This window comes from Xiphophorus couchianus, chromosome 11 (genome assembly GCF_001444195.1).
Source record: "Xiphophorus couchianus chromosome 11, X_couchianus-1.0, whole genome shotgun sequence".
NCBI lineage: Eukaryota > Metazoa > Chordata > Actinopteri > Cyprinodontiformes > Poeciliidae > Xiphophorus > Xiphophorus couchianus.
Genome location: NC_040238.1, coordinates 17,415,887 through 17,442,777, shown reverse-complemented (window position 1 = coordinate 17,442,777; position 26,891 = coordinate 17,415,887). Strand labels below are relative to the sequence as shown.

The 26,891-nt window shown below is 38.4% G+C and overlaps 2 protein-coding genes and 1 long non-coding RNA gene across 9 annotated transcripts in view; 1 reads left to right on the top strand and 2 right to left on the bottom strand.

Annotated features, from left to right (window-relative positions):
• The window catches only part of nrg2a (neuregulin 2a), an 84,143-nt gene extending 72,225 nt beyond the window's left edge, over positions 1–11,918 (top strand). For 2 of the 6 annotated variants that reach the window (XM_028031100.1, XM_028031097.1), the window contains exons 7-12: positions 2,838–2,861; positions 4,206–4,308; positions 4,814–4,937; positions 5,023–5,150; positions 6,697–6,918; positions 8,948–11,918. In XM_028031100.1, coding sequence (XP_027886901.1) covers positions 2,838–2,861; positions 4,206–4,308; positions 4,814–4,937; positions 5,023–5,150; positions 6,697–6,918; positions 8,948–9,602 — 1,256 coding nt within the window. In that variant the 3' untranslated portion in view covers positions 9,603–11,918. The remainder of the gene's footprint in view (positions 1–2,837; positions 2,862–4,205; positions 4,309–4,813; positions 4,938–5,022; positions 5,151–6,696; positions 6,919–8,947) is intronic. The other 4 variants (XM_028031098.1, XM_028031099.1, XM_028031094.1 and 1 more) reach the window with 3 other exon arrangements.
• On the bottom strand, positions 529–2,818 carry LOC114152932 (uncharacterized). Of its 2 annotated transcripts, none has more exons than XR_003597243.1 (2): positions 1,198–2,818; positions 529–729 (listed from the first exon to the last, which is right to left on the bottom strand). It is a non-coding gene; the product is annotated as an uncharacterized LOC114152932 (long non-coding RNA). The 2 variants fall into 2 exon arrangements; XR_003597242.1 differs by having other exon boundaries at positions 1,202–2,818.
• Positions 11,919–15,155: 3,237 nt separating the features above from the next.
• Positions 15,156–21,878, bottom strand: slc22a6l (solute carrier family 22 member 6, like). The gene is made up of 11 exons (XM_028031101.1): positions 21,514–21,878; positions 20,978–21,368; positions 20,760–20,863; positions 20,464–20,618; positions 19,971–20,139; positions 19,741–19,864; positions 19,543–19,658; positions 19,244–19,458; positions 18,399–18,507; positions 15,751–15,954; positions 15,156–15,631 (listed from the first exon to the last, which is right to left on the bottom strand). The coding sequence occupies exons 2-11, from the start codon at positions 21,362–21,364 to the stop codon at positions 15,538–15,540; spliced, it is 1,677 nt and encodes a 558-aa protein (XP_027886902.1). The 5' UTR covers positions 21,365–21,368; positions 21,514–21,878; the 3' UTR covers positions 15,156–15,537.
• Between the last annotated feature and the right edge of the window lie 5,013 nt (positions 21,879–26,891).

The window sequence follows — 26,891 nt, the reverse complement described above, 5'->3', positions numbered from 1 at the left end:
GTTTTAATTAGCTGTATTGTCAGATGCAACATGAACCAACGTGACAGAACACTTCCCAATACTTGTTTAATTCTTGACTAATTGTGCCTGCATGCATCTGAAAGCCTAGCATCACATCCCTTCAAGCTGTGACAAGAAGCCCCTGCTCGTTTCACTTTCAGGCCAGTTGATCGCATGCTGAGTTCCTCAATTACAGCCATTCTGAGAAAATGAAAGGTTAGGGCTCCATCATTAAAAATACAGCTAGTTGTTATTGTTTGGGGGTGGGAGGGAGAGTTGTATCTGCTAACATGCAGCACTTTAGAAAAAAAGCAACAAAATGGCACTCACAATTGGAAGAGCCCCATTGCACAAAGTGCCTTGCAAAGATATTCAACTCTTTTCATTTTGTCATGTCACATCTGCAAACATCAATGTACTTTTTTGGAATTTTATGTGATAAATCAACAGGAAATGATGAAAAAGTGTGAAGTGGAGGGGGAAATGACACATTTTCACATGAGCAAAAACCATAAGGTGTTGCATACATTGGAAATGATGAATTTTAATATCTCAACTCTACATGGCGACATTGGCAAAGAGCCATCAGCTGAAAGATTATCCCAAAATTGGTGGAAGAGCTGCTGAGAACTCTCCTGGATGGATCCTGGCCTCCAGGCATTTTCCTGTGAAAACAGTCTGGAGACGAGCTTCTCCTTCAGTCTGTCTGCCTTTAAAGCCGCTGAAGTGCTTCCAGTATCACAAAAGTATTCGACAGTGTTAAGTGATGCTGCAATACTGTTACAAAAACATACAGCTACAGAAAACATTCTTACATTTTCTACAATGATGAAAACAAGATTCCTTTCTGTTAAAAAAAAAAAAGACCTCCTGCTAATCCCATTGCATATGTGCAGTCATCGTGTGTTTGCAAGATCATACAGTTTCAATTTAAAGTACATAGCAGTGAGTGCATCTGCTCTTGTTAATCCGCCTGCTGATTACAGAGACCCGTCTCTGCGGTCCATGTTACTCAACTCGCATATGCCGTTTGTTGTGTGTTGGCAACGAATGAATTGCAAACACCCCATCTCTCCCCCATTGTCTCTCTCCTCCATCTTAACTACAAGTAATTTAACCTCACACTAAGCAGCAATGCACTGCAGTGAAATTACTTGTCTTTTGGCAAAGTATTGTTGTGTTTTTTCCGACACTCACTCACTTTGGTGCAGCTGTTCATCTGCGTCAAGGTCGGCGTCTATTTCCTGTTGCTGTGTAGTCGTATGGAGACAGGCCAGCCTTTCTGTGCTTTGTTCCTTGTACAACATCTTGTCAGCATAAAGAGAGATCAAAAGATAAAAGGCGAGTTGATATAAGTCTTAATAAAGTGATTTTATTCACACTTATTGAGCGCTTCCATGTTTGGTCGCATTGTAGCCACAAACTTTGCACGTGATTGTGGAGTGGAAGCTGTTTTAGAAAAAAAAAAAAGTTAAAATTTCAATTTTAAGCAAAGTTGGGAAGGGCATTTTTCAAACTTGTATCTCTAAAAGCTTCTGATAACCATGCATCATGCTCCTTCCATATCAAAATGAGGGTGTTTCATATAAGAGCCCAATAAAACACGCTACATTAAAGTCTGTGATTGTAACATGAGAAGATGAGACAAAGTTCACTGGATACGACATTTTTCCAAAGCACAGTAAAAACATCTTAATTGTACACTAAATGAAGGCATATAAAAGGGTGCATCTCTCCTCATGAGATACAGCAGAGAAGGAGGATGGTTTCTTCCTCTCGGCCGTGAGGGCTTGAATTAATAAGGCATGTTGTCATAAGGACAGCTGGGACTCGCCTAAGCCCAAGCAAACCAACAGAGTTGCCAGAGTTATGGACTCGGCTAGTTGGTGCAACATCCCTATGGCCTTTCTCTGCCAGAAAGCTTAGGCCCAGCAATAATTCAACGATATTATTCCAATATTGAGTACAGATGTATTGAAGCAACCCCTGTTCTCACAGCAGCCCTTTAACTTGCCTGTTCATGTGATGGGTGTGTCAGGGAGCTGACAGTGTAGCAGTTCTGCACGGCAGAACAGTGAAAAGCACAAGTAATCTCTGCATATGACACATATTTTCCCCAAACAGCACCAATGAGGGTTACTATGCAACCAAAATTCAATTCCCATTCACAGAGTTTGTTTATGTAACAACTTGAAACGTCTCTGCAGAACGGAATTGTAAAAAAAAAAATATAAAGCTGTGCCGCTTTCACTGGTTGTATGACAAACAGTGCCTCGGAGAGTAGTCATGCAAAGTAAGATGTTTAAGACTAAAACTTAAAAAAAAAAAAAGTGGTTCATTCTGTTAGGAGTTAATGAGTTAATACACGACGGTGGCACCACCATCCTGAGGGACGCTATTCTCAAAACGGTGTCTTCTTTTCCTCCAACTTCACAGTTATTCTCAGCGTTGTGTTGATTTATCCCTTAAAACACAATCAAACACATTAAGGTTTGTGGTCGTGACAATGTTAAAGACTTTATATGTTGGGTTGAGACATGCAGCTACCAGAACACGTTTCACCTCCCTAAACTGAGAGCCCCAATCATGAATGTGAAATTAGCATTGTTCATTTGTCTTGTGTGGAGTTGTAGAGTTTAGTTTAAAGTGTGTGCTGCATGCTTTTGTCTTGTCTTGCACAATTTCTGACATGTTTGTTGTTTCAGTTGGCTGTGTTAAGTTACTTATCCGCCACTATGTATATGTATGCTCCGAGGTGCCACTACCTTAATCTGCTCTCTTGTTTCTTGTTTTTGTTCTTGTTTCTCCTTCCATCTGTCAACCCTCTGCAATGGCAGAGCATCTTGGGATTGAATTTATGGGTATGAAACAATCCATTTTGACTCTCAGTCCTAGCCTAGCTCCCACAATGTCCGTCAATGTGACATGCTTGTTGATTTGTAAAACACATCGTCCCCCTTTTTTTATTAACCAATCAACATCTTTAGTGATCATAACTCATACGAATGACAAGCTCACACGTCCTCCGGCCGGCATCATTAACATGGATTCAATACGTCCCTCCGCACATGTGATCAGATGTTTCCACCTTATACTCACGATAGTTAGTTTTCCCTTTTAGAAGCTTGGATTTTAATTTCATTCATAACAAGCATGATGTCTCATGTTTGTCCCTACCAGATGATTTGACTCCGTTTTCAGTCCAAGTCATTTTTCCTTCATCTCTATCTTTTTTTTTTTCTGACATGCCTCGTCTCACTTTTGATTTACATGTGATCTCCTCTACTTTTATTGCAATCCTCTGTTGTTAGCCGTGCAGAAATGCAATGTTGAAGTCTGAATCATGATATGTGTGTTCTTGGCTCAAATTCTCCCTTTTCTAATGCATGATATTTTAATGTTTGACAGCCTTCCCTTTCCTTTCTATCAGCTTCTGTCTCTTTTTCATTGTTGGCTTTTGTCTTCTGACACTTTTTATTTTTTTTTTACCATAAAAGAGCTTCAGAGTGTGAGATTTTAGAATAATGGCTAGAGGCATCCTTTCAGACATCGTGCAATTATACAAGTGCATTCACGCACTGGAACAGAGGAACACTATGTTATTGCAGAAACACCAGTATTATTTCCTCTGTGTAAAGTCATTATCAGAAGATGACATGCACCGTGAAATATTCCCCACTTTGCTCCTACAGATAAACTAACTTTATTTATGGTGCCATAAACTTCTCACAAATTGGCATGATGACGAACATGGCTGCCGGTGAATGAAAGACGGAGCCTCCTATGGGAGGGGATGTGAGAAATCTATCACATTACTTATCAAAGATCCCGTCAGCACAGCATTTTCTGCCTCAGCCACGCAGCACTGGAGCTCTTTTTTTGTTCAAACACAAATCACTCTTCAAAATAATCATATTTAACTTTTAAATTAACTTGTTTTTATAATGTTGTGACAATATGTTTCATTCCTTGCTGAAATCTTGAGTAGATGTATAGTTCTGTAAAGTTTAGGACTGCTACATATATGTTAGACATCTTAGATTTTATTGCTGCTTAGAGCATATTGTGTTTGTGTTGCTGGGAGGATGAAGATTTATCCGACAGAATTTAGATCTGGAAAGTACTTTGGGAAGGATCACCTCCTTTGTGAAGCTAATTGTTTCCTGTCTTTTCTCTCTGTTGTCTCGTGGGTTTAATTTTGACAGAGGCAGAAGAACTCTACCAGAAAAGAGTCCTGACAATCACGGGTATTTGTGTGGCTCTGTTGGTGGTAGGCATCCTGTGTGTGGTTGCCTACTGTAAAACCAAGTAAGTCCTGCAGATGACATGTTAATGTGACTTATGTGTGGTCATTTGAGCCAATGGATTTTAGTGAAAAGATTATAAAAGCTTATCATAGGATTAAGTTTATGTTCTAAGGGGCATATATCATCACTTTTTTTCTTCAGTAATGCACATGCTTACAGCTGAAAATAATTTTAGATAGTTATATCTATTTTGTGTAAAGAAATTGAGAAAAATGTTTTCTAGAAAAAAAATATCTAGCACTAAGCTGACTAGAATGCAAAGGAAAGTAAAGACTGGATTTTTTTTTTTTTTTTTGCCAAAATGTGTTTTTAAAGTAACAAGTCTGATTTGAAAAACAATGAGTAGGTCACTATAAATATATATATTTTTATTTATTTAATATAAATAAGCTTTAAAATATAATGTGATCCCTCTAATATGCAGTTTTATGCATAATTAATTCTAGTTCTTTTGTTAAATTGCAAGCTTAACATTAAAAGAAAAATTGATCAAAATCGTTCCACAGGAAACAAAGAAAGAAGATGCACAATCATATGCGACAGAACATGTGTCCTGAACATCCCAATCGTAACCTTGCTAACGGACCTAATCACCCAGGACCCGGCCCGGAGGAAATCCCTATGGTGGATGTACGTTTTTATGAGAACATAAACATATCGAATCAAAAGTTTTCTCTCTTTTACATTTCTTAATCGTTTGATTCTAATTTTACAGTACATATCAAAGAATGTCCCTGCAACTGAGCAAGTCATACGGCCCGCGACAGAGCGATCATTCCCAGCCAGTCACGCCTCTTCCAGATCTCACAACTCTTCCACACGAGCCCACTCATCAACTCAAAGGTAAGCAGTCATTATGCGTCACGCTGTGTGTGTCATGTTGTACCCCCTTGCACTGATGTGATGTACTTCAACAAAAATTCATCCTTTGGTTAGATTGTGTGACTAATTTTTGCTAATCTACTCATTCTCACTGTATTTCTGACTACTAAGGGTTAGGTTTTATTTCAGATTTGTTTCTTCTTATTGGGCTGTCTCTGTTGTGTGAGAGCCTTATCTCTTGTCCCAGAGAGTTTTGGAGAGTTTTGTTGCCTGTAATCATCACTAGGTGTCCTCAGTTTCCCTCGGGTTCTCTCAACCTGTTTCCTTCAAATCATCTTTCCACCCGTTGGCTGTTTCTGTCAAACTCTTTTCTCTGCTCTCCCAGCATCTCAACTCAGAGGATGTCTGAATCTGAAAAACAGAGGATGCTTTACAGATTTCCATTTTTCAGAATGTTCCTTTGATGTTAGTGTTTTTGTGTTTTTCAGTCTGTTTGGTTAGTTGTTTGGCTCGTCCCGCTTTGTTGAGATTTTGGCTAGTTTTAGTCAAATAAAGGTTTTCCAGTTGTTTATCTGCCTATGTTTTCACTACAGATAGACAATGCAGGAACATGCCATTCATGAAATAATTAAAATGATAAAGTATTTGCCAACATGCAAAATGCATAGTATACAAGTATTCATACAAGTATTGAAATGATTGTCTAATTTATTATAGAAACAAATTCCATCCAAATCAACTTGAACAAGGGTGGAAAAAATAAGCTCTTGGATTATGCTGGACATTGATCCAAAACACACGCTAGCAACTCAATTTCTGACAGGACAGGGAGAAAACAAGTTAAGTGATGGTTTGGTTTTAGCCTAGTCACCACCCTGAGTTAAACAAGCTGTAAACAGGCAATTCTTGTTTGAAAATCGTCATTTTTTATCGAAGCAAGCTATTGTTTAGTTGAGTGGGCCAAAATTCACCCACAGCAATGTAAGACTGATTTCCATTTATGGTAACTTTTTCACCCCAAATACATGAACTCACCATTTAAGAATGACTTTTGTGTATATTCCGGTTATCGATGTCTGAAATTTATGTGACGATCAAAAAAAAACCTAAAAGCTGTGATGAATTTGTTGGGATTTAGGATAATATAAAACAAAATTGTTTACTTGGTTGGTGAATTCAGTTGATTAGGAATATTTTTTTTAGATAATAATAAAATAAAATTGTGAGTTAAGCTTTTAATGTTCATAACAGATACAAGTTTTTTCAACTTCTAGAAAATACTATTGACATATTTTTGCAGCATTGAAATAAACCCATCTTGTTTAGTGTACAGGAATATCACCACCATTAGTTTCTACTGGTCAGATCAGCTACAAGGCAGGAGATTACGAAATAGAATCTGTGGTTTTAACACACATGAATTATACCAAAACGCTTGCGCCTGCGGAAACAGTAAAACGGTTCCTTTTGTTCTCCGAAGGCATTCTTCGGCTTCTACAAAGAAAGAGAAATATATCTTGGGGACACTTCAGGGTGTGGGTATGTTAACACCTATTTTATTTGACAGACATGAGGAACGGACATGGAGCCTGGAACGTTCTGAAAGTTTCCTCTCTGACTCGCCGGGAATGATGTCATCGTCCGTGGGGACCAGTAAATGCAGCAGTCCTGCGTGCATGGAAGCGCGGGCGCGGCGAGCTGCTCACTGTGGTTACTCTGATCCCCATCGGCCGGGGCTGCAGTACGGGGACTCGTTCGACTCGCTGGGAGACTCTCCGCACAGCGACAGGTGGGAATCGAGGCCTGCCCGGCCGATTTGGCTCTCAGTCTGTAATAAACACGCTGAAAAGTTTCCCCTCTCTGCTGGCTCCGTGTCCACCTCGAGAGGCCAGCGAGGGCAATCAGTGGAAACTGACACACAGCAGGCATGATGTTCAAATATGCAAAGGAAGGCAAAATTAGAAAAAGTGCTTATGTCAGTGGGAACTCTCTTGCTCTTGCAGCTATAGGACCATTATTCCTTTTCTCATATGTTGTTCTTGAGGCTGTTTTTCACTTGCTGCTTTCGTTGTTGTTGTTTTTGTTTTTTCTTATTTTTAGTAAGCCACGTGTCAGTCACAAAAGATGATAATTCTGCCATAAAAATAGTTGAAGCGCAAGTTAGCACAAAGGGAAAGCCTGACAAGGGAGGAAATGAGGCTTTCATCAACTCTGATGTAGTCTATATTTATCCTGTGCATATTTCTTTATATTGTAGGCAACAAGATACCAATCTTCTTATGCAGCTCTGGGCATGACAGACAGTAACCCTAACAGCCTTATCTTCTAAAACATCAGGCTAGTCGCCTCAGCATGAACGTTCTGCACAGCTGCTCAGTCACAATGGACTTTCTAAAGTATTATGCTTTCATGTCTGCCGTACACATTTTATTCGAAAAAACCTGTTTCTTATGTACAGTAACTCACTTTTTATGGCTTTACTGTAAGCTGAATTGAAATTTGCCAGCAATATCAATAGCAAAAGAGCCAAGCAACAAAAATGGCCCTCTTCGCTATATTGTAATGTTTGAAATTCTAGTGAAAAAATGTCCATTATTGCTTCCTGATCCAAATTTACATCTGTTTGGCTGTAAGTTTTCATCCAAGTATCTGACTTTATGAAAAATTGGTTATCAGTAACATCAATGTATCTATTTCAACTCTTTCCATATCTTGGGACTTGCACTTTTAAGGTATATCAAAGTTTTAAAAACGTAAGACTTTCAAACAATATGTTTGTTCTTTTGTCTTTATATTACCAGGTAAAATGTTTGAGAATCAGTTCTAATCAGAAAGCCTGACTTGGCCAAGAGGCTGTTAAAAGGAAAAGTGCAAGAACACACAAATAAATGGAAACAATGTGGAACAGCTACGAAGTAAAATAAATCATCTAGGACTGACGGGAAAGGAGGAGGATAATGTGTATATGTTACTGTGACTTAAACTCTGTTTAATGGGATCCTAGAGAAAGTGCCAGAATGAGAAGAAGTTTTTGTTTTGTTTGTATGGAGCATAGAATGATACAAGTCCTTCTCTTCTCCACGGACTGTTAGCTGGCTACATTACACCGGCCTCATTACACTTTAAATCTTTTTATCAAGTTAAAGAAAAAAATTGTGACTGATTCCAAAATTGTTCCACTTTAAGAACATGCATGTTTTTTATTCCTGCCTATAGCCATTTGAATGCAAAGAAGATGCAAATGTTGTCACAATCCCTGTTAACAAGGGAGATGATAAATGCTGGAGATTCTGTTTTTTGGATACTACGAAAATTATTGTAGACATGGATTTTTATTTGTATCCCTTGCAGATCAATATAATATATGTGTATTATTGGATCCAAATGTTAGCAAAAAAACAGCGGTCCAGAAAACCAAACTCATTGGGGATCTGTTTTGAGCCTGAGCAGGATCGTTTCCAATGAAGACTATTTCATCATCAGCAAAGGTTGAGCCAGCTTGAGCAGCAAAAGAGAAAATAAATCAGGCAACAATAACATGTTTTGTCTTGAATCAGTTGTAAAACGTAATTTAACAGATACTTAATGAAAGACATTCCACAGAAGGAAGTAGATCAATGCCCACCATGCATCCTAACTTGTTGATGTACACAGAAACTCTGTGGAAAAGTACCTCCCACACACTGTTCTAGTTTCTGCTCAACCTGACAATAAGGGCGTGATTTGTGTTCAGTCATCAAAATGCTGTACGCTCCTTCTCTGCTCTGCTCTTTGTCCTGCTCCAATCACCTGTAAATTTCTCTCTGTATTTCAAACAGGTACGTGTCAGCCCTGACAACACCAGCCCGCCTGTCCCCGGTGGATTTCCATTACTCGTTGCCCCCCCAGGTGCCTACCTTCCAGATAACATCCCCCAATGCCAGCCACGCCATGTCGCTTCCTCCTGCTGTCCACAACCCCTATCCTCCAGAGGATGACCAGCCGCTGCTGCGCCGCTACCAGGTGCCCCTACATGACGCCCAGTGCCAGGAGCCCTACCGGCAGCAGCGCCGCACCTACCTAAAGAACAGCAGGGGCAGCCTGCCCTCCAGCCCCTACCGGCTGGCCGAGGAAGAAGACTATGAGACTACCCAGGAGTACCTCTCCTCTCGGGAGCAACCAAAGACAAGTGGGTCCAGTGAAACTGGTAGCCGGCGCTGGAAGAGATCCAGACTGAACGGCCACGTGGCCCCACGTGGATACGAGGCATCTCGGGACTATGGATCTCGAAGCTGCCTAACAGAAAGCGAGTCAGAGGAGGACGGTGAGAGCACTCCCTTTCTCAGTATGCAGAACATGAACGCCGAGCCCTCTACCATCTACAGGCCGGTGGACACTCGGACTTCTCACTCATCAGGGTGGCACAGCGGGCGTGGCAACATGCATACAAGACTCACACAGTCGCGCTCCAAACCGGACAGTACGCCCCATTAAAGAGTGACGATGAACCAACAAAAATCAATATAGTATAGACCTGCATCTATAAGAAATATTTTTATTTTATATAACTGACAGATATTCTAAACAAATAAAATATTTATTTTCATTTTAGCAAAAGTTGTCTACTAGTTAACAGCAAAGAATTTTTTATAGGGAAAACTCTATTTATATGTACATTTTGATTTACAGCATAAAAAAGATGTGCCAGTTTTTTCACAACGTTAAAAAAAAAAAAAAAAATAGAGTAATATTGTGGTGCCTTTTGCTGTTTGCCGATGCCAGAGGGCCAGTGGAGGTTTTTGTAGCCTTTCTTATATGGACGACTCATTTTTTATACACATTTATGTTCTTTTGTTCTGTCTGATTTTTTTTTTTTTTTTTTTTCCTGTCTCACTTTCTTTCCAAAAAAAAAAAGGCATTCTTTGAGAAGTCTGTCCCCACTGGAGCATAACCCCTTCCATGTCACGCAATATAAACCACTTCAACATAAAGTGTGTGTTTACATTAATATGATTCGTCCTGTAGGGTTTGGTGGTTCGGGGATATAACAGAACGCCTGACAAATACAATGTAGAACATTTCTGACGTATGTGCCCTGAGAGACGAAGAAAGAAGATAGTGATGTGCGGTTGAGTGCAGGTACAAATGAATCTGTGTGAGTGTAACGTTGCTTGCATGCTTTCGTGAATGTTAGGAGAATATCATGTTGTGAGATTAAATGTGTGGATCTCAGGAGAGCTGCCACTGACCCCTTCTCCTTTTCCCCTCTCCCTCCCTTTGTGTAGGTGGACAGGTAAGGCCGGGTTGTATTATGCAGGTCATTTCTTAATGATGTATTTACAACTCTCTGGCTCCAAGTCTTCCCCTATTCTCTCCTTTTTAAAACATCCTTGTACGAGGCCAACAAACGCTTAGCTGATGGGCAAGGAGTGGGCATACCGACGTAGGAGACCAAATCAAAAGATATAATCTGTTTTCACTCAAAACGACTCCTCCTCCCACATCTCATTATCATTCTGTATCCATTCTGTTTCTGTGGCTTGTTTTAAAGGCCATACAGTGTCTCAGGATTTCCACATAGCCCGCTCCACCCCACACACCCACTTCCACCTCCTCTCACCCCTTGAGTAAGGCCTACCTAAGACGACGGTTCTCGGAAGTTGAGGACCTGGAGATAAACACGCTACCAGTCTACCAGTCCCACGCAAAGAAAAGGTGGAAGCAGCTCTGCTGAAGGAGAGTAGAAACAATGTAGGGAATTAGCTGTGAAAACTACGGAGGATCATACAATGCAAAAATATGCAAACTTTACATTTTGCTGTTTGACTACATCATTTTCTAAGAGGTGACTCTAGTGTGTTGTGTGCGCAAAAAAAAAAAAACTCTGTAATGCCTGTGGAGCAGAATGAAAACAATGGGTACCTACCTGAGTTATTTTTTAAAGCCATTATGCAGACATCTATCCACTGCTTTGATCCATCCTTCACTTGCTCACAACTGTGTCTATGGCACAGGATTTAATTAGACCACTCCACATCACACATACACTCCCAAATATTGTCTCGTCTAGTAGAGCTGTGTACTGCTTTGTCTGTTTGACACGTTTTATCATTTTGAATTTAATCTGTAAATGATCGTTTTACCAAGGTGCTCATATAGTAAGTAATATCACCCTCGTTTAAAGTAGAGATGTGCCAAGAATCAAACTCAACTTGTCTGGAGACTGTTCAATCAAATACTCAAACTGACTTTGCAAACCCAAAGGAGGCGACACATGGAGATGAGTGGGGTCAATAGAGTATTAGTCTATTCTTTTAAACATTTCAGCTCTTTTCAGTTTTATTCTTTTTTCAGGCTAAACAGCACTTGCAGAAAATCCAGTGATCTGTCTTGTTGGTCTATAGCATGATGTGCGTGGTGAAGGTTTCGCCTTAAATATGCTACTTACCTCGGCACATAGACCATCTGTAACCAGAGACCAGCTTTTACAAGTCAGCTGATGCTATGACTGACTTGCTCGATGAGTGAGAGGACATGACGGGGAGAACTTGACCTCAACCGCCCCAATCCCCTTCACTATTTGATCCATTCATCAAACACATGGAGAGAATAAAATAGTTCTACCTATTTTCATTGTCAGTGAGGAGTTTGAAAAGGAAGTCTAAGGACATATGTAGATGTAAGAAATGATATAAACTGAAACTATTTTTCATTGTTGATTTGTTTTTTCATGCTGCAAAATTAGAGCAAGTATTATCCAGATGCTGGGGATTTTGCTCCCTCATCACCAACTTGTACTTTTGCACTTTACATAGTGTTTTCCCCCTTTCATTAGTTATAGGAAAGAGCCGTCAGGCAGAGGACATCAATTGGTGACTATTAGAATATTTATTATTTAAAGACAAATCTTGGGAATTTTGGTGTGTTATTTGACATCTTTTCAGACTCGAACATGAAAGCCTCTATAGGTTTTCTGTGCTTTATATGCCCTGGCTCCAAAACATTCAAAGGTCACCCAGTCCTCTCTCAGCAGTGTGTCCCAGCTGTAGACAAGAATAAGAGAACTTCATCCCATTTATCTCCAGACAGTAATGGCTGTAATGTTGTCATTTTTTTAAACTTCTACATGGATTTAAAAAAATCTAAACAAATATAAATAAAATTTGAGAATGTATTTTAGCTCATTTTTGTCACGTCCAGATAAAGATCTAAAATTGTGACATGTGAAGAAAGTTTATTTAGATTACAAACAGAGTTTTACCCACTTTTTGCTTTCCCAAAATGCCCCTTGCCTTTTAGAATGGCTGTTACAAATATACACACTTCTCCAATTGCATAAATTAGATTGTTAAGCCAATAGCTACATTGCTTAGTGAGGAGCTGACAAAACAATGTTTTGCTGCATTAGCAAAGAAGCAAAATGATTTGGAGTTGATTTCTGTAGATACCAGGACTGCCAAACACATTACAGAAAATATTCAGAATCTTAAGGTAATGGTTTACATTGTCTTGGGAATACACACAGAGACTGGTGTTCACATCTACTAATGCTAAGAGCACTAATCACGCTAACTCCTAACATGAGATGCTAAGTTCAGCTTTAAATGACCCTTCTCTGGTAATGCTAGTGTTAAAAGGGCACGCCATCTGATTTTGTTTTGGATTAAAAGAGTGAACCCATTTTAAAGCCTGTGTTCTCAATAGGATGTCAACGCCATGCTGAAGACAGATAACGGAAAAAACAATCTAATCAGAAATTGGTCACAAATCTCTTATCGGTGCATCTCTACTTTAAAGGGACATGGTAAGAAATTAAGCCAATGATCACATGTCACAGCTGGTCCTTTTTTTCTTTTTAAGAGAAACTGAATACTCAATTGTCCCATGAATATTGACCCACAACTGTCAGAAAAATGTGTCTGCAATTTGGAAAATGCACAGAGGTATTGTGACAGACGGCGATTTCTGGTCACACCTCCATCACATCTTCCAGATATTTCATCAGGTTTCTCACCGGGGTCGAATTTTGTATGTCTGATTGAGATGAGAGACGACTCCACACCTCTAGTTCAAATGTGACGCCCTCTTCACTTTACCAATCCTCTCACACAGTTGATACGGTACCAGGCATGTCCTGCCAGTCTCTTCTTTTTTTTTATTTTACGTTCTCCCACCCATCCACGCCTATACACGCACACACACACACACACACACACACACACACACAAACATACACCTGACCCCGCCCCTCGCTTGAAATGTTTGAACACCTCTCCTCTGCATGTCTTTGTGATCAAGGTTAGATGGGTGCATGGATACTGAAAAAAAATAAATAAATAAGGAAGAAAAATAAAGCAGCAGACAATTATTTTCGAGTCAGTGAATGTGCATTTCATTTAACATTCAGCAATAAAAAGGAATCCTTACCCCTCCCTCATGTCATTCCTAAAATATGCTAGAAAAAAGTAAGTTAAAAATGCGAGACTGTCATAGATTGTAAAATAAAGTGAAAAATGAATCCACCTGTTCATATGAAAAATAAATCTTTATTCATATCATTTTATGTTGCGTTTATTTCTGAAGAGCATTTTTCTTTCTTTTGGATCTCAGCCCGAAGGCTGAACTCTCTTTTTCCATGTTGTTGCGCCTCTCAGGGGTGCGCACATAAAATCTCAAGGTGAAAGGAAATCTGTTTAATGTGGCGGTTGGGGCTTTATAAATTATAGTAAAAGGGTTACAGTCTCAGATGCACAAAAAAAAGAGCCAAATACCATATATTGATTTTTAAGAGGTGAAGAATGTGTCTTCGGGCTCTTTAATAAATAATCAGACATAAATTGCTGTCTTTAGCATTGTACTCTCTAATTTACCAATATTGATGTCACTTACGCCTTTAGCTGTTTTTAGCACTTAATGGATTGGTTTTTTTTATCCATTATGCAATACTACAAAAGGTCCACTAGATGGAGACAAAGCAAACATCAGGCTCAAGAGAACAACTGGCCTTCTGTATGCAGAGACATTTGGGTTTTTGGTCCTTTAGTATTATAGTATATAAACAAATGATTCTACATTATGCAATGTAATTATTAGTATATTCTTTTTAAATTTCTGGATTTTTGCTTATTTATTTCATTTGATTTCTTTTACATATTGATAAATGTGTTGGCCCTATTTAGGATGTAATGGGTCAACATAAAACGATATTTGGAAATTTAGGGCATGAATGACACATTTTGTATTTCCAGAACTTAATTGATTTGAAATGATACAAACATGTGTACTATTGCAATAATAACTTGCATACAGTCATTTTCTCAACATGGGATGAAAAATAACACACAAAAAAACACACCAGAAAGATATGCTATCATTGCCAAGAGATAAAAAAGAGAATATGATCCCACATAGAAAAACCATTTAAATTGACTGTCTCTCGAATAAAAATTACTGAAGGGTAAACAAGGAGTCCATTGATACTCCTTGAGCTTTTCATCCCTTGAATCCACTAAGTGCTCAATAAATTAATTGGGACTGTGACAGACCAACACAGGAAGAGTTTTGAAGGACTTGCAGTGGTAATTATTCAGGTAATTGCAGCAAAAGGAGTTTCTACTCGGTATGTAATCTGGGTGGTTGCGTTCTTATAATCTGTATCATTTACCTTCCATTTAACTTATTTTCTTTACATAAAATTCCATTAAAATACATTTCATGTAGCTGTAATGTGACAAAACGTGGACATTTTTATGTGTAAAGAGCGCTCTGTTTCAAGATTATGATTTTTTAAAATTAAATTATTAGCCTTAGGAAAATGCCTTGCGAACATAAATAGTATTCAGAAGCAGTGATGGTATGCTTTCAAGGTTCATCAGCTGAAAGTTGAATTAGCAAAGATTATGTTATTTACTTTTGCATTCTTTGGTTTCTTCTGCTTTTCATCATTTCCATGGTTGTTCCAGTTAGGTTAAATACGACTAAATTAAACTTTGACAGCTCCCATTCTAGTAATATCTGAGTTAAAAACAATAAAGCCAAACTCAGAAGTGGAGTATGTGTTCACTTTTATTGAAAAATACAAAGTGGTACATACAAAGCAAAACAAATTTACAAAAGCACCAATAAACATATAGTCAGCCTTGTATTCGTTCTACTCAGAGATTTGGGTTATAGACATGATTGTTGCAAAGAAGTCCTGAATTTCTCAAAGCTACTGTTTCACCAACAAACATACTGCAGATCCGATTTCTTGATGCATTCAGATTATTTTACTGACCTTTTTTAAATAACACTCTCTCTCCATTTTTCGGGATAAAACAACACAAAATAAACCGTGAAAATCAAATATGCATCTATGAAGAAAACAAACCGTACAAACGCCATTTTTATTTATGTGTCTGCACATTCACCAGGTTTATATGCAGGGATTTCAGGCAGCCTGTTTGAGGAAATCCACTTTAGTGTCCTGCAAGATCATCGTTTCCTTTGTTGGCGTCGGACACTTGGAGCTTTTTCCAGAACCCCTGAGATCAGAACAGAGAAGGAAAAACTGAATAAACTATCCTTTCTCTGCATTTCAAAGTTTTTTTGCAAGACTGAGCCTTTTGCTGTTTTAATTTTCAACTTTGCATGTTGATCATACCTGTCCTCCACATCCTGTATTGTGTCAGGGAGATGTGTGCCCAGTGTCTCTGGAAGAAAAACTGCAGCAAACCCTGAGAGAATTGGAGCTCCTCCGTAGATTAAACCTGGCAGCCAAGGTATGTAGTCCCCAGTGAGCTGAACCATTGGGGCCACCATAGCTCCCACGCGAGCCATCATGGACACCCAACCCATGCCGCTTTGACTGAATGTGGAAAAAGTCAAAATGATACAATAAAAGCAGAATCAGTGGTCTAGTTGCTCTGCAGTTAGAAATAAAATTATTTTACAGTTTTTGATTGACATTTTTGTCAGAGGACATTCTTAAAGGAAGATAGTAGGGGCTCCAGAAGTGAATGAATGAATGAGTTTAATATGATTAAACTAAATTTGAATATTGAATCAATTTTGTATTTTTGCAGTGTTCACACAATTCCACTATAAAAATTTGGCAGAGAGGACGATTTTAAAAATGTAACAAAATTAGAAGGGGGAAATCTATGACATTTAGCTCAAGATAGAGTCCCTGGCACTTTAGATGCCAGGAATTGACAGTATTAAGCAGCTAAGGGGTTCACTGTAACATCTACAGCTCATGAGGGAGAACTAGTTGATTCAGAGCTAATCTTGGAACAATGGCACTATGAACGCCACGGTTGAAAAGACCACCCCCAAAAAACGTACTAAAAAAACTAAATAATACAAAATGTTATGTGGAGGAAAACTAACACCACACATGCCTGTTGACACACCATCTCCTGCTGGATTGAATTAAATATATTGGAATACTGAAAGAAAAAAAATTGAGGGTTAAACAAACGGGGGACAGAGGTTCACCTTCTGGCAGGACAACGCTAAGCAAACAGTCACAGCTGCAATCAAAAGATTTGGATCAATGAATGACCTGAATACAAATACCCACAACAGATCTTTGAAAAAAAAAAAAAAATCAAACCACACATATTTTTCCACTTCACAATTATGCCTTACTTTCTCTTTGTCTGTCCCATAAAATCTCAATGAAATACATCCAGCTTTGTGGCTAGAACATGACAGTAATTTATCCAAGGAGTATTAATAATTTTGAAAGACACTGTACAAACACTGTGTGCATTTAACCAAATAACTCAGAGTCAAATCCTTCAACAAACCTGGATTTGCTTTAGCTTCTTTTAAATATGAATGGAAATCTTTTGTGAAAAAAAGAAGATTTTGTAACAAATGAGTGAACAAAAACCATGTGATGTTACAAACTTTATATTCCAGAAAAAAAACAAATGCTGTGTAAATCTCATCTGACACATTGGCAGTCCACAATAAGCGCAAACAAGAGGATATATTAGCCTGCAGTCATTGGCACTCATCACCAACATCTGTTTGCAGAACTTGTTTGAAACTCAAGAGTATTTATCCTGGCCAAAGGTCACCTGGAGACTTCCCAAGGTCAACCTGGAGCTCTTAGATCATTCTTCTTTTTTTGTCAAAACCTTTTCAAACTCCTTGAATGCTGTTTTTTTTGTTTGTTTTGTTTTTGGTTTTTTTGGCCCAAATTCCTGGTAGTATATTTAGCTCTTATATGTCTGTAAATGTTTCTCAGGTAATGTTCACAAAGCTCTCAGCTTCATGGTTATTGTAAATCGTGTTTTTGTTTTCCTTGATTGTTTGCTCGTTCGGAACATCTCATTGAGATGAATAAAAATAGTCTTATGAATCACTGCATTCATCCTGTTTCATAACAGGCCCAAATGTTTGTTCTAATAAAAACTAACAAGTCTGGCTTGCATTTGAATTTACCCGTTTGCACTTGTTAGATGCCTTTCATCGAATCTTACTGAGCTTGAGCTGCTTTGCAAGAAAGAATCATTAACAGTTTCAGTCTGTAGTTGTGCACAGCTGATAGAGACAGACCCCAAAATAGTTGCAGCTGTAAATACCACAAAATGTGGCACTCCAAAGATTTGTAGAGCCACAATACTTCTTTGGATTTACGACGCTCTTTTAACACCATGCAGCACTTTCCTTCCTCTTTCATTCTGTTTTCTGACACATAAAATCAGAGTAAAATACATTGAAACTTGTTATAACACAATGGAATCTGAAAGATTTGAGGCGCACAGATACTTTTGGTCACACGTGAGAAAATGGTCACTTATTGAACTCAATCCCTCACTGTTTAGTCCAAGTTTGGATTGAATTGAACTCTGTGTAACACTGTTAATCTGCAAACCTCCACCCTCTGACCTGTATCACTGAACACTTGTGCCCGTAAATAAACAGAGAAGCAAACATAATTCAGTGTGTTCTCACTACTACATCACAAACCTTATCAACTTTAAGCTTAACTTGTTTTTATATTTTCATTATTTTCTTTCTCCTGAAATTGTTAAGCATACAAACATATACGTTTTTTATTATTATTTGTGTCAATTATCACTTGTGTGTCTTTAATCATGCTTTAATTTAATCATGTTTTAATTTTGACGGGGTTTTTTTGTCAAGACGTTTGTGAGCTGAACAAAGTCACAAGTTCTATTTTTGTCAGAAACACCTGAAGTCCAGAATTACACTCGCATCATAAAATGGAGGAACACTGATTTTCGTCAGGAGGAATCAGATTCAATAAATTCAATTTCTGTTTTTAAAACATACCGGATGATAGTTGGGTAAAGTTCTCCAGAGTAAAGGTAGCAGCAGCTGAAGGATGCAGCCAGACAGCCTTTGCCCACCACTGCTAGACAGGTTCGCACAGTCTGTTTGTCTAAAGAAAAAAAGACACATTACTAAATGTATAATAACTTTTCCCATCTCAGTAGATAACTGTATGTTTAGTTTATTACGAAGCATGCAAAAAAAAAGAAAATCAATTACAATAAAATTATTTTCGGGAGTTTTAGTTTCTTTTATGCCTTCTCACACCATGATACTGCCACCACCATGTTTTACAGTAGAACTGGTATATTCGGGCTCAAGCGCAATATGAGATTTCTAATCATTTACTGCATGGTTTTCATTGATGTTCTCCAAAAAGCTTGGGAGATCTTAACCGAGCAACTGGATTTACATTGAGATTTAATGACACGCAGATACTCCATCCATCCATCCATCCATTTTCTGTTCACCCTTGTCCCTAATGGGGTCGGGAGGGTTGCTGGTGCCTATCTCCAGCTACGTTCCGGGCGAGAGGCGGGGTACACCCTGGACAGGTCGCCAGTCTGTCACAGACGCAGATACTCTATCCACTAATTAAGCCACTACTAAAGCCAGTCAGTTGCTGTCACAGTTTGAGTAAAAATATACGCATGCAACAATTTTTAGGTTTTCACTTGGGGGTGGGGGGAGGTGGTACATTGTTTTTCATCCAATTCAAAATTATGCACTGTTTTGTGTTGGTCTCTCAATTATTGTCTCTAGAAACACTTTTCTGGTTGTAACGTAAAATCTAAAAAAAAGTTCAATAATATAATACCAGGATAAGAAATGCGTTCCATATTTACCATAAGGTACCAGTATGTTGATCAGAATTGTGACTCCAGCCAAGACGAGAGCGCCGCATTGTGACGGCCGGCGTCCAATGAAACTCATACACACGGTAATGACAACTTTAGCAGGGATGTCGACCGCTCCAAAGATCACTTGTATCAAGTAGATGTTCACCCCAAATTTCTGGAGATCCATAGCAAGGCCATAGTATGCAAAGCTGGTTGATAACCTGAGAGAGAGAGTGTCCTTTACTGCAGATTATTTAAAGATGGGTTTTGTTTGTGTCTTTTCATAGAAAAATCAGGATGTCTACCAGGTGGCACTGAGGCAGAAAGTCATGATGCGCATTTTGGGTGTGCGGAACAGATCAAGGGCAGAGTGGGTCCCCTGGGAGCAGGACAGTTCTTTTTTCATAGATTCTTGCAGCATCTATGCATAAAGAAGACATACTTTCAGTGCCCGTCCCTTTTATGAATAAAAACACAATTCTATGAAAATGACATTGCCATACTTTTACATTAATCTTTTCCCCTTCTTTATGGCGGCCATTAAACCTGGCCACACTTTTAAGCATCTTGACAGCCTGTTCAGTTTTATTGTTTATCGCCAGCCATCTTGACGATTCATGAAACCACCTGAGAATATACATGTGTTTATTTTCTTAGATGGTTTTTGCCATTTACAGACTCTCCCAACATTTGACCAGTCCATCCACTCGCATCTTTGTATTCACCATCTTACCATGCAATAAGGAAGAACACATAGAAGGGCAACGACACAGTCAGGGTCAACCACCTCCAGTCCGTGATGAAGTAGGCAGCGGCTGGCAGAAGCATCTGCCCCACAGTGTAGCAGTAGCCGGTTGCCGTCCCTGTGAATGTCCGCACACGAGTCGGGATCCACTCCACAACTTCACGTGAAAGAATCAAAGAAAAACATTTTAGTTCCAGACAAACGTCCATAAAAAGTCATAGATTATAATAGAGATTATAGAAAGTGGCGGGTGAAGAGACAGACAGATATGCTGCAGTTTTATTTCAGTTTATGTTAGTTAAAGATAGCCATTCAAAAATAAAATCAACATCAATAATGATAATAAAAAATAACATCTTGGTTATTATTGTTATTGCCTTCCACAGTTTGTCTGATGAGTTATAGTTTAGGCTACATTTTATCCCTTGAGCAAACGAATTCTTGTTGTTTTTATGTTTTTGACTGAATTCTTATTAATTACTGAGCGAGAAGGTGTTGAGTCCCAGGCCGGACAGAGCCATGCCACAGCCAAACCGGAACAGACAGAAGAGGGAAAAGGAAGGGGAGAAAGCAGCACACGTTCCTGAAACCGCCATGAGCAGGTTAGAGATCAGCAGGAGGATGCGGCGGCCATATCTAGGAGAGAAGAGTGAAGTTTGGAAAATTGTTCTTTTTTTAAAGGCACATTAAAGGAAAAGACTATTTTACCGATTTTGAAAATGTTTGCAATTAGCATCAGATGGAGTTGGAACTACGGATAAAAAATTTGGAGGATACCTGTCTGAAAGGCCTCCGAAGACAAGAGCCCCCACAAGCACACCGCCCATATAAATGGTTTGGCCCATTTGCTTTAAGGAGCGCAGGTCACACACCAAATGCCACTGAAGAAAAGAACATATACATCAAAAAACAAACATGTAAGTGTCTCCTACAATCATCTCTGGCTTGATTAAAACCCCCATGATAACAATAAAGTCTGAAGAACGCAGCCCTACATCAGATATGATAGTGGAGGTCATATCCGTCATGTTGTAGGACCATCCATCAACACATCCCTCCAGGACGACACCATAATCCCTCTCTGTAGAGGAACTACCATTCTTAGCCAGAAGGTGCCACTGTGGAGCAACGTATCGCTGGCAACTCTGTGGTTTCCCTGCTTCATTCAGTGGTACTGTGATCTGCAGAATCTCCTCCGGGCTCAGCTGGGTTTGAGACATGTTGGAATGTGTGCTGCAGTGATGAGGCGGCACCATGGCCACAAAGTTCTGCAGCAGGTTGTGACTGGCCATCATCAGGACGGGTGTGCAGAGGAGCATCACATGGAGGATCTGGAAGCGACCCGTGCTGCCAACCTGTTCGAGGAGGTCTGCAAAGGCCATCCTTCTGCACAACCACAATATTGATATTAAAATTCAGGTTCTGCTGCATTAACAAACTTACATTAGATGAATAAAAAAAAAAAGCAAGCACTCTGTAACCATCTGTGCCATCAAAGTGTTGCTGTTGATAAGAAATGTAACAAACTTACCTGATTGATCACGCTTTGCTTTGTAAAGAAAAATTCCTAAAGCAATAACAAAAAAAAATTATTAATGCACAAAAACTAACTAAGTTTAACCTAAAATCCCCATACAAGTCCTGAAAATGTGGGGAAAAAAGGGCACCACAGAGAAAAAACTAGCTTTGTCACTGCACCATATTTAAATCCATAAGCGGCTCTGAAATTCCTCTACTTCTTCTCAACCTTAGGAATTAGCAGCTTTATGGTTGAGCACAGAGGTAAAAGAACAGAGTCCTTTCTTCACAGGTCTTGTTGAAAGATTTGAAAGAACTCCAGCATCAGTCGAACCTCAGCTCTTGTCCCTCTTTGTACTGAGAGACTCAGTGCGCTTTAGTGGTTACTTAATATGAATGACGGGGTGTGTGCGCGGGTGTGTGTGTGTGTGTGTGTGAAAGAGAGAAAACGAGAGAGAGGCACACGTGCATACACGAGATCAAGCAAGAAATGTTTTTCTTTACTATTTTTTGCTGATGTTTCTGATTACAGCACCAAGAAGTTAGCAGGATTAAAGATAAACAACAAGAAAAGAGGTAATAAGTGAGTGAACAATGAGTGAGTCATTGGCGTAAGTTGCAAAAGACGTTGATCAATATTCAACAATTGAAATGCCCTTTAACACTGTGAACCTTTTCTCCTTCTCTCTAGCACCTTGTGTTATAACACTGTAAATAAGTTACTGCGCTTTGCTTTGCAATCTAAATAATATAGGAGAAAACGACTGAAAATAACATATAAAACATCCAATAATTGTATTTTCAAGGTTTGATCCGATTGTAACTGAAGTATTAGCTACTTTAGCTTTGTTAGATTCCTGCTGATTAGTTTTGAGGAATGTTTTCTCTTATGTAATAGTCAGCATGAGATGTCGGAGCGAATGAAGCTGCAGGTGCACCGGGGTTAAACAAGAAAATCTGAGTTTTTTCAGCTGTCTGACTCAGAGACCGACTTGAGCTGCTAGATTATTCCTTCTTCAGCATATTTCTTGTATATCGATGTATTTAAAAGTGGAATCAAGGTAAAACCGTATCATGCGGTGCTTCGTAAAAATAACTTTTTACCCTGTTCCATTTTGGAAAACTTTAATATGTCTTTTTGGGATGGGTTGTGAAAAAAGCAACGCAAAGTGTTGCATAACTGTGGACGGGAATTTTTTCTTCACGGTTTATCAAATAAATACAAATCTGAATAATGCAACTATTTATGTTCAGCCCCTTTAATAATGCAACAGTACGCAATCTCAGTATAAATACTGAGATTGATTTAGTCAATCTCAGTATTGATTAATATCTCAGTATAAATACTATGGCTCAGTGAAAAAATATGTAGATTTGATACAAATTTGGGGAGAAACTTTTTTTTTTTTATAAAAATGAACACAGAAATATATTTACTTTTGTTTCTGTTTTACAAATAAAAAATTGGTTGTAAGAGCCCCCTCTTTTCCATTTCACATACTTGAGATATTCTTTAATGAATATATCCATAAGAAAAGAAACACAAGCAGAAGGGAGAGAAACAGGAGATATTAAATGTCCCGCTTTCGTCTTTTATTTTGTTCTTTTCCCTAATCTCACATTATTCAAAGAACAAGGGACTGAAACAGAAAAAAAAATGTACAGAGAAATCATCCATAAATTATAACATAAAACTCTGGAGAAAACTTTGAATACAGTCTTAATGTCTTACACAAGATGTGTCAACATTTTGGCAGCTTTCTATGTTCAAGGTTGAATGTCTAACCAGATGCGGTAGAATATGCTAATTATTTATCTGATCCTAGAGGTGAGCAGGCAATGTTTCTGTGATGTTATAGCGAGGCAGAAAGCCACAAAGCTTCTCAGATCAAAATAATAGTAATAATAACAATAAACAAATGTAAAAAAAATATAAAGCATGAACACCAGAGAATCAACTGCAGAGGAAGATTTGTGGGATCATTTAGCTTGAGTTGAGCTGGGCTGTTCCATTAGGTCCACTTTACATGTCACTGTGTTACATAAGACCAGTTCAGAAAACGCTTTCCCATTGCCAAAGTACTCAGAACCCAAGAACCTGCTTACATTTTGTCACCGTGCAACCAGAAACCTCTGTCTTCTTTGTAATGATGAGCCAACACAAATACAATCTTATTGTAAATTTTTTGCTCTTCTTGGAAAAAAATAAAATAAAATAAAAAATCAACCGGTAACCTGGATTCCCATACAGGAAGTCTTTGGGTTAAAATATTTTCTATACCCACTTATTTCTTCCAGGGTGCCTCCTGGCAATGGTGATCCCAACGTCCAAGTGAAGTCTGATCTCATCACTGTTTAGTTAAAAATGGCTGGCTGAGAATAATCATGAAACCCCTCTTAAGGATAAAACAAACCAAGTCACAATTTTTGACTCAATATTATTGGTTAAAGTTATGCAACCTTTGTCGCAACTGCAAGAACCCAGCATTTGGCTTAAACAAATCACGAGAAATCAGTAAGACTCCAGCCTTGCTAGCAATTCAAGTACCTCAAGTTTACCTGTAGATATGAAAATTCCTATTTATTTTGCTCCACATCATGGTGAAAACATAATGAGTTGATGGCAACTAAAGTTTCCCCAGCAAGCATCATGTTTGTGGTTTGTAATTGAAGTGCAGTGTTTTAACAAACTAGACCAAATAGAAAAAGCCGTCCATTTGTAAAAACAGATAAGTATACTTTTACAAATACAGCGGCCAGTTAAACTAGCTGGGATATTTGTTGGTGTGAACTTATTTACTGAACATTCTCCTCTAAAGTTATTAGTCCTTCTTATATCACAAGAGTCTGACTCTGTTGAAGAAGGCGACGGGGGCGAGCAGACTTGTTTCTTGGATTGAAAGACTGATTTATTGAGCGAGACACATTTATTTTTTTTCAAACAAGAGACTGTTTTCTGTCTCTGTCATATATTGATCAAAGCGAGTCTCAAGCATTTCATTTACACCTCAGGAAACTCTGTCACACGGCATAATATCTCTCCACAAACACAGAGCTACAAAGTGAGGCAATTACAGCCAGTGACTCCTCGAGAGGAGCATATTTACAGACCCACAGATCATAACTTTACCAGGTAAAGTTATGTTTTACAAGGGAATAAGACGTAAGTGGAAATCCTGTTTATATTCGTTATATATCTACTGTTATCTGAAGCGTGGGATTTGTGCTTGATCCTTGAACTCAAAGATAAGCCCAAAAGCAACAAGTTATCTTACAGTTTACTGCAAGTCTAAAACCAGACTATAGAAGCCAAAATTTATAAATGTGACATAACACATGTTTCCTTTTATCCTCTCATCAAGTCTGTTAATGGGTTTTTTCAAGATTAAACACACAACCCTAATCTTTTGTCACTGTGCAAGCAAAGCTTGTTGAATAGAAATGTGTGAATCATCCATTTAAAGTCAAGCTCCCACGTGGTTAGAAAATAACACAACTTTTTTTTATTGGTGTCAGATGTATATAAAAATATCCTCTTCTTCACTGGCAATAGGGCTATGAAAATGTGATCCCCTCATTCTGGTTTTCTTTTGTTTGTCAAATTTAAATATTCCAATTCATCAAACAAAGCTGAATAGCAGCTAAAAGGAGTAAAGTGAAAATCATTTTTCAATGATCATTTATTCCCAAATTAAATCATGAATGAATTGTGTTTAACAACAATTTGTGGAAGACTGAAGAGACTTTCATGCATGACACCCATTCAAGGGAAATCAAGAAATCATTGACAACATAGCAGGCTCAAAGAAACACTATGTCATAGTCATTGATACTGACATTTATCAGCTTGGAAATGGTTACAAAAACATTTCTAAAACTTTGAGACTCCAGTGCACCACAGTGAGAGTCATTATCCACAAATAGAGAAAATATGGATCGGCAGCAAACATTTTCAGAAGTGGTCTGCATACCAAAATTACTCCAAAAGCTCATCAATGACTCATTCAAGAGGTCTCCATGTAACCAATAGATTGACAACTATCTACTAAGTGAGGTCTGAGTGTTTTGGTTGGTTAATCACTCGTTGGTTAATGGTTTTTGAGAGCACCGTAGATCTTAGCTGCTCCAGCGTGTGTTGCTTCGACAAAAAGTGGTTGTCAAAATTTAGCATCTGCAGCAGGCTAATATTCAGCTTCTTTCATGGATTTGTCCACATTACTTCCAGGCATTCACTACTCACTTGGTTTGTTTTTCTGCTTCCTTAGATGTCCTATCTACTTGTTGACATTGTTGCCGTCACCTGGCACAACAGGGCCTCTCAATGTTAATGTTCACTTCTTTCAAATCTTGCGTCACCATTTGCTACAGCAGCTTCCTCAACCTCATTTACTTCTTATTTACCCATGAATTCTACAAATCTTTGCAAAATCAAGTGTCACAGTTAAATTCTCTCTGGTTATTTCAAATAGACTTCAAACTTGATATTTGATGACCTTGAATTTTATTGATTCTTTGTATGCGGTTCTTTCTCTGACAATTACTGAGAAAAGTTTCTGTTCTTTGGTGATTTAAAAAAAGAGGGTTTAACTCTGCAGGTTGTGACTGATGACATACTCAGCATTTCAAATGCTTGTATTTGCTATCGGGTCACAGCCAAACTCCAAAAATGTCACCTATTATTCACTTTAATGGTGTAAGCATATCACAGATACAAAAGCTATTTACTGTACAAGAGTTTTGATTTGGCAGAGATTAAAAAGCCTGGATAGGTTTTCCTTTTTTTTTCATGACACATTTTGAACCCACATATTACAGAGGTTTTTTTTATTAGCTGTTTTTCAATTACTTGTACATTTTTTAATTTAGAGCGCACTGCCACTCAAAAGTATGTCTAGCCTTTAAACTTTTTCACCTGTTGTCACATTGCAACCTCAAACTTCCATGGAAATACCTGTCATATCCATTGACGTTAATGAAGGGATGTGCCTGTTAAAATGTAAAGTCTGCAGTTCTGTGGAATAAGAATTGACCCCCTTACTTTGCTTTATTGCAAGAGTGAATGTTTCAAATCATCAAACAAATGTTATCAAAGGAAGCACTAAAAGCAGTTTTCAAATGAGGATTAAATTTTTAGGCAACAAAAGCAATTCAAACAACATGTGAAAAAAGTTATCTTTCCTTGCCCAAACATAAATTAATTTAGATGACGCCAGCAAATTTGTTCAGGTAGGTACAGCTCATCCTGACCTTACTTAATACAGGACCTCTCTCACAATCTGCAGAATATAGCAGGCAAACACTACTAATTTTGGTGTACCATTTAAGCTGCAAAATCTCTAACTGTACTCTTAAGTTCATGAGCTACCATTGGCCGCTTTGTTACCTTCAGCC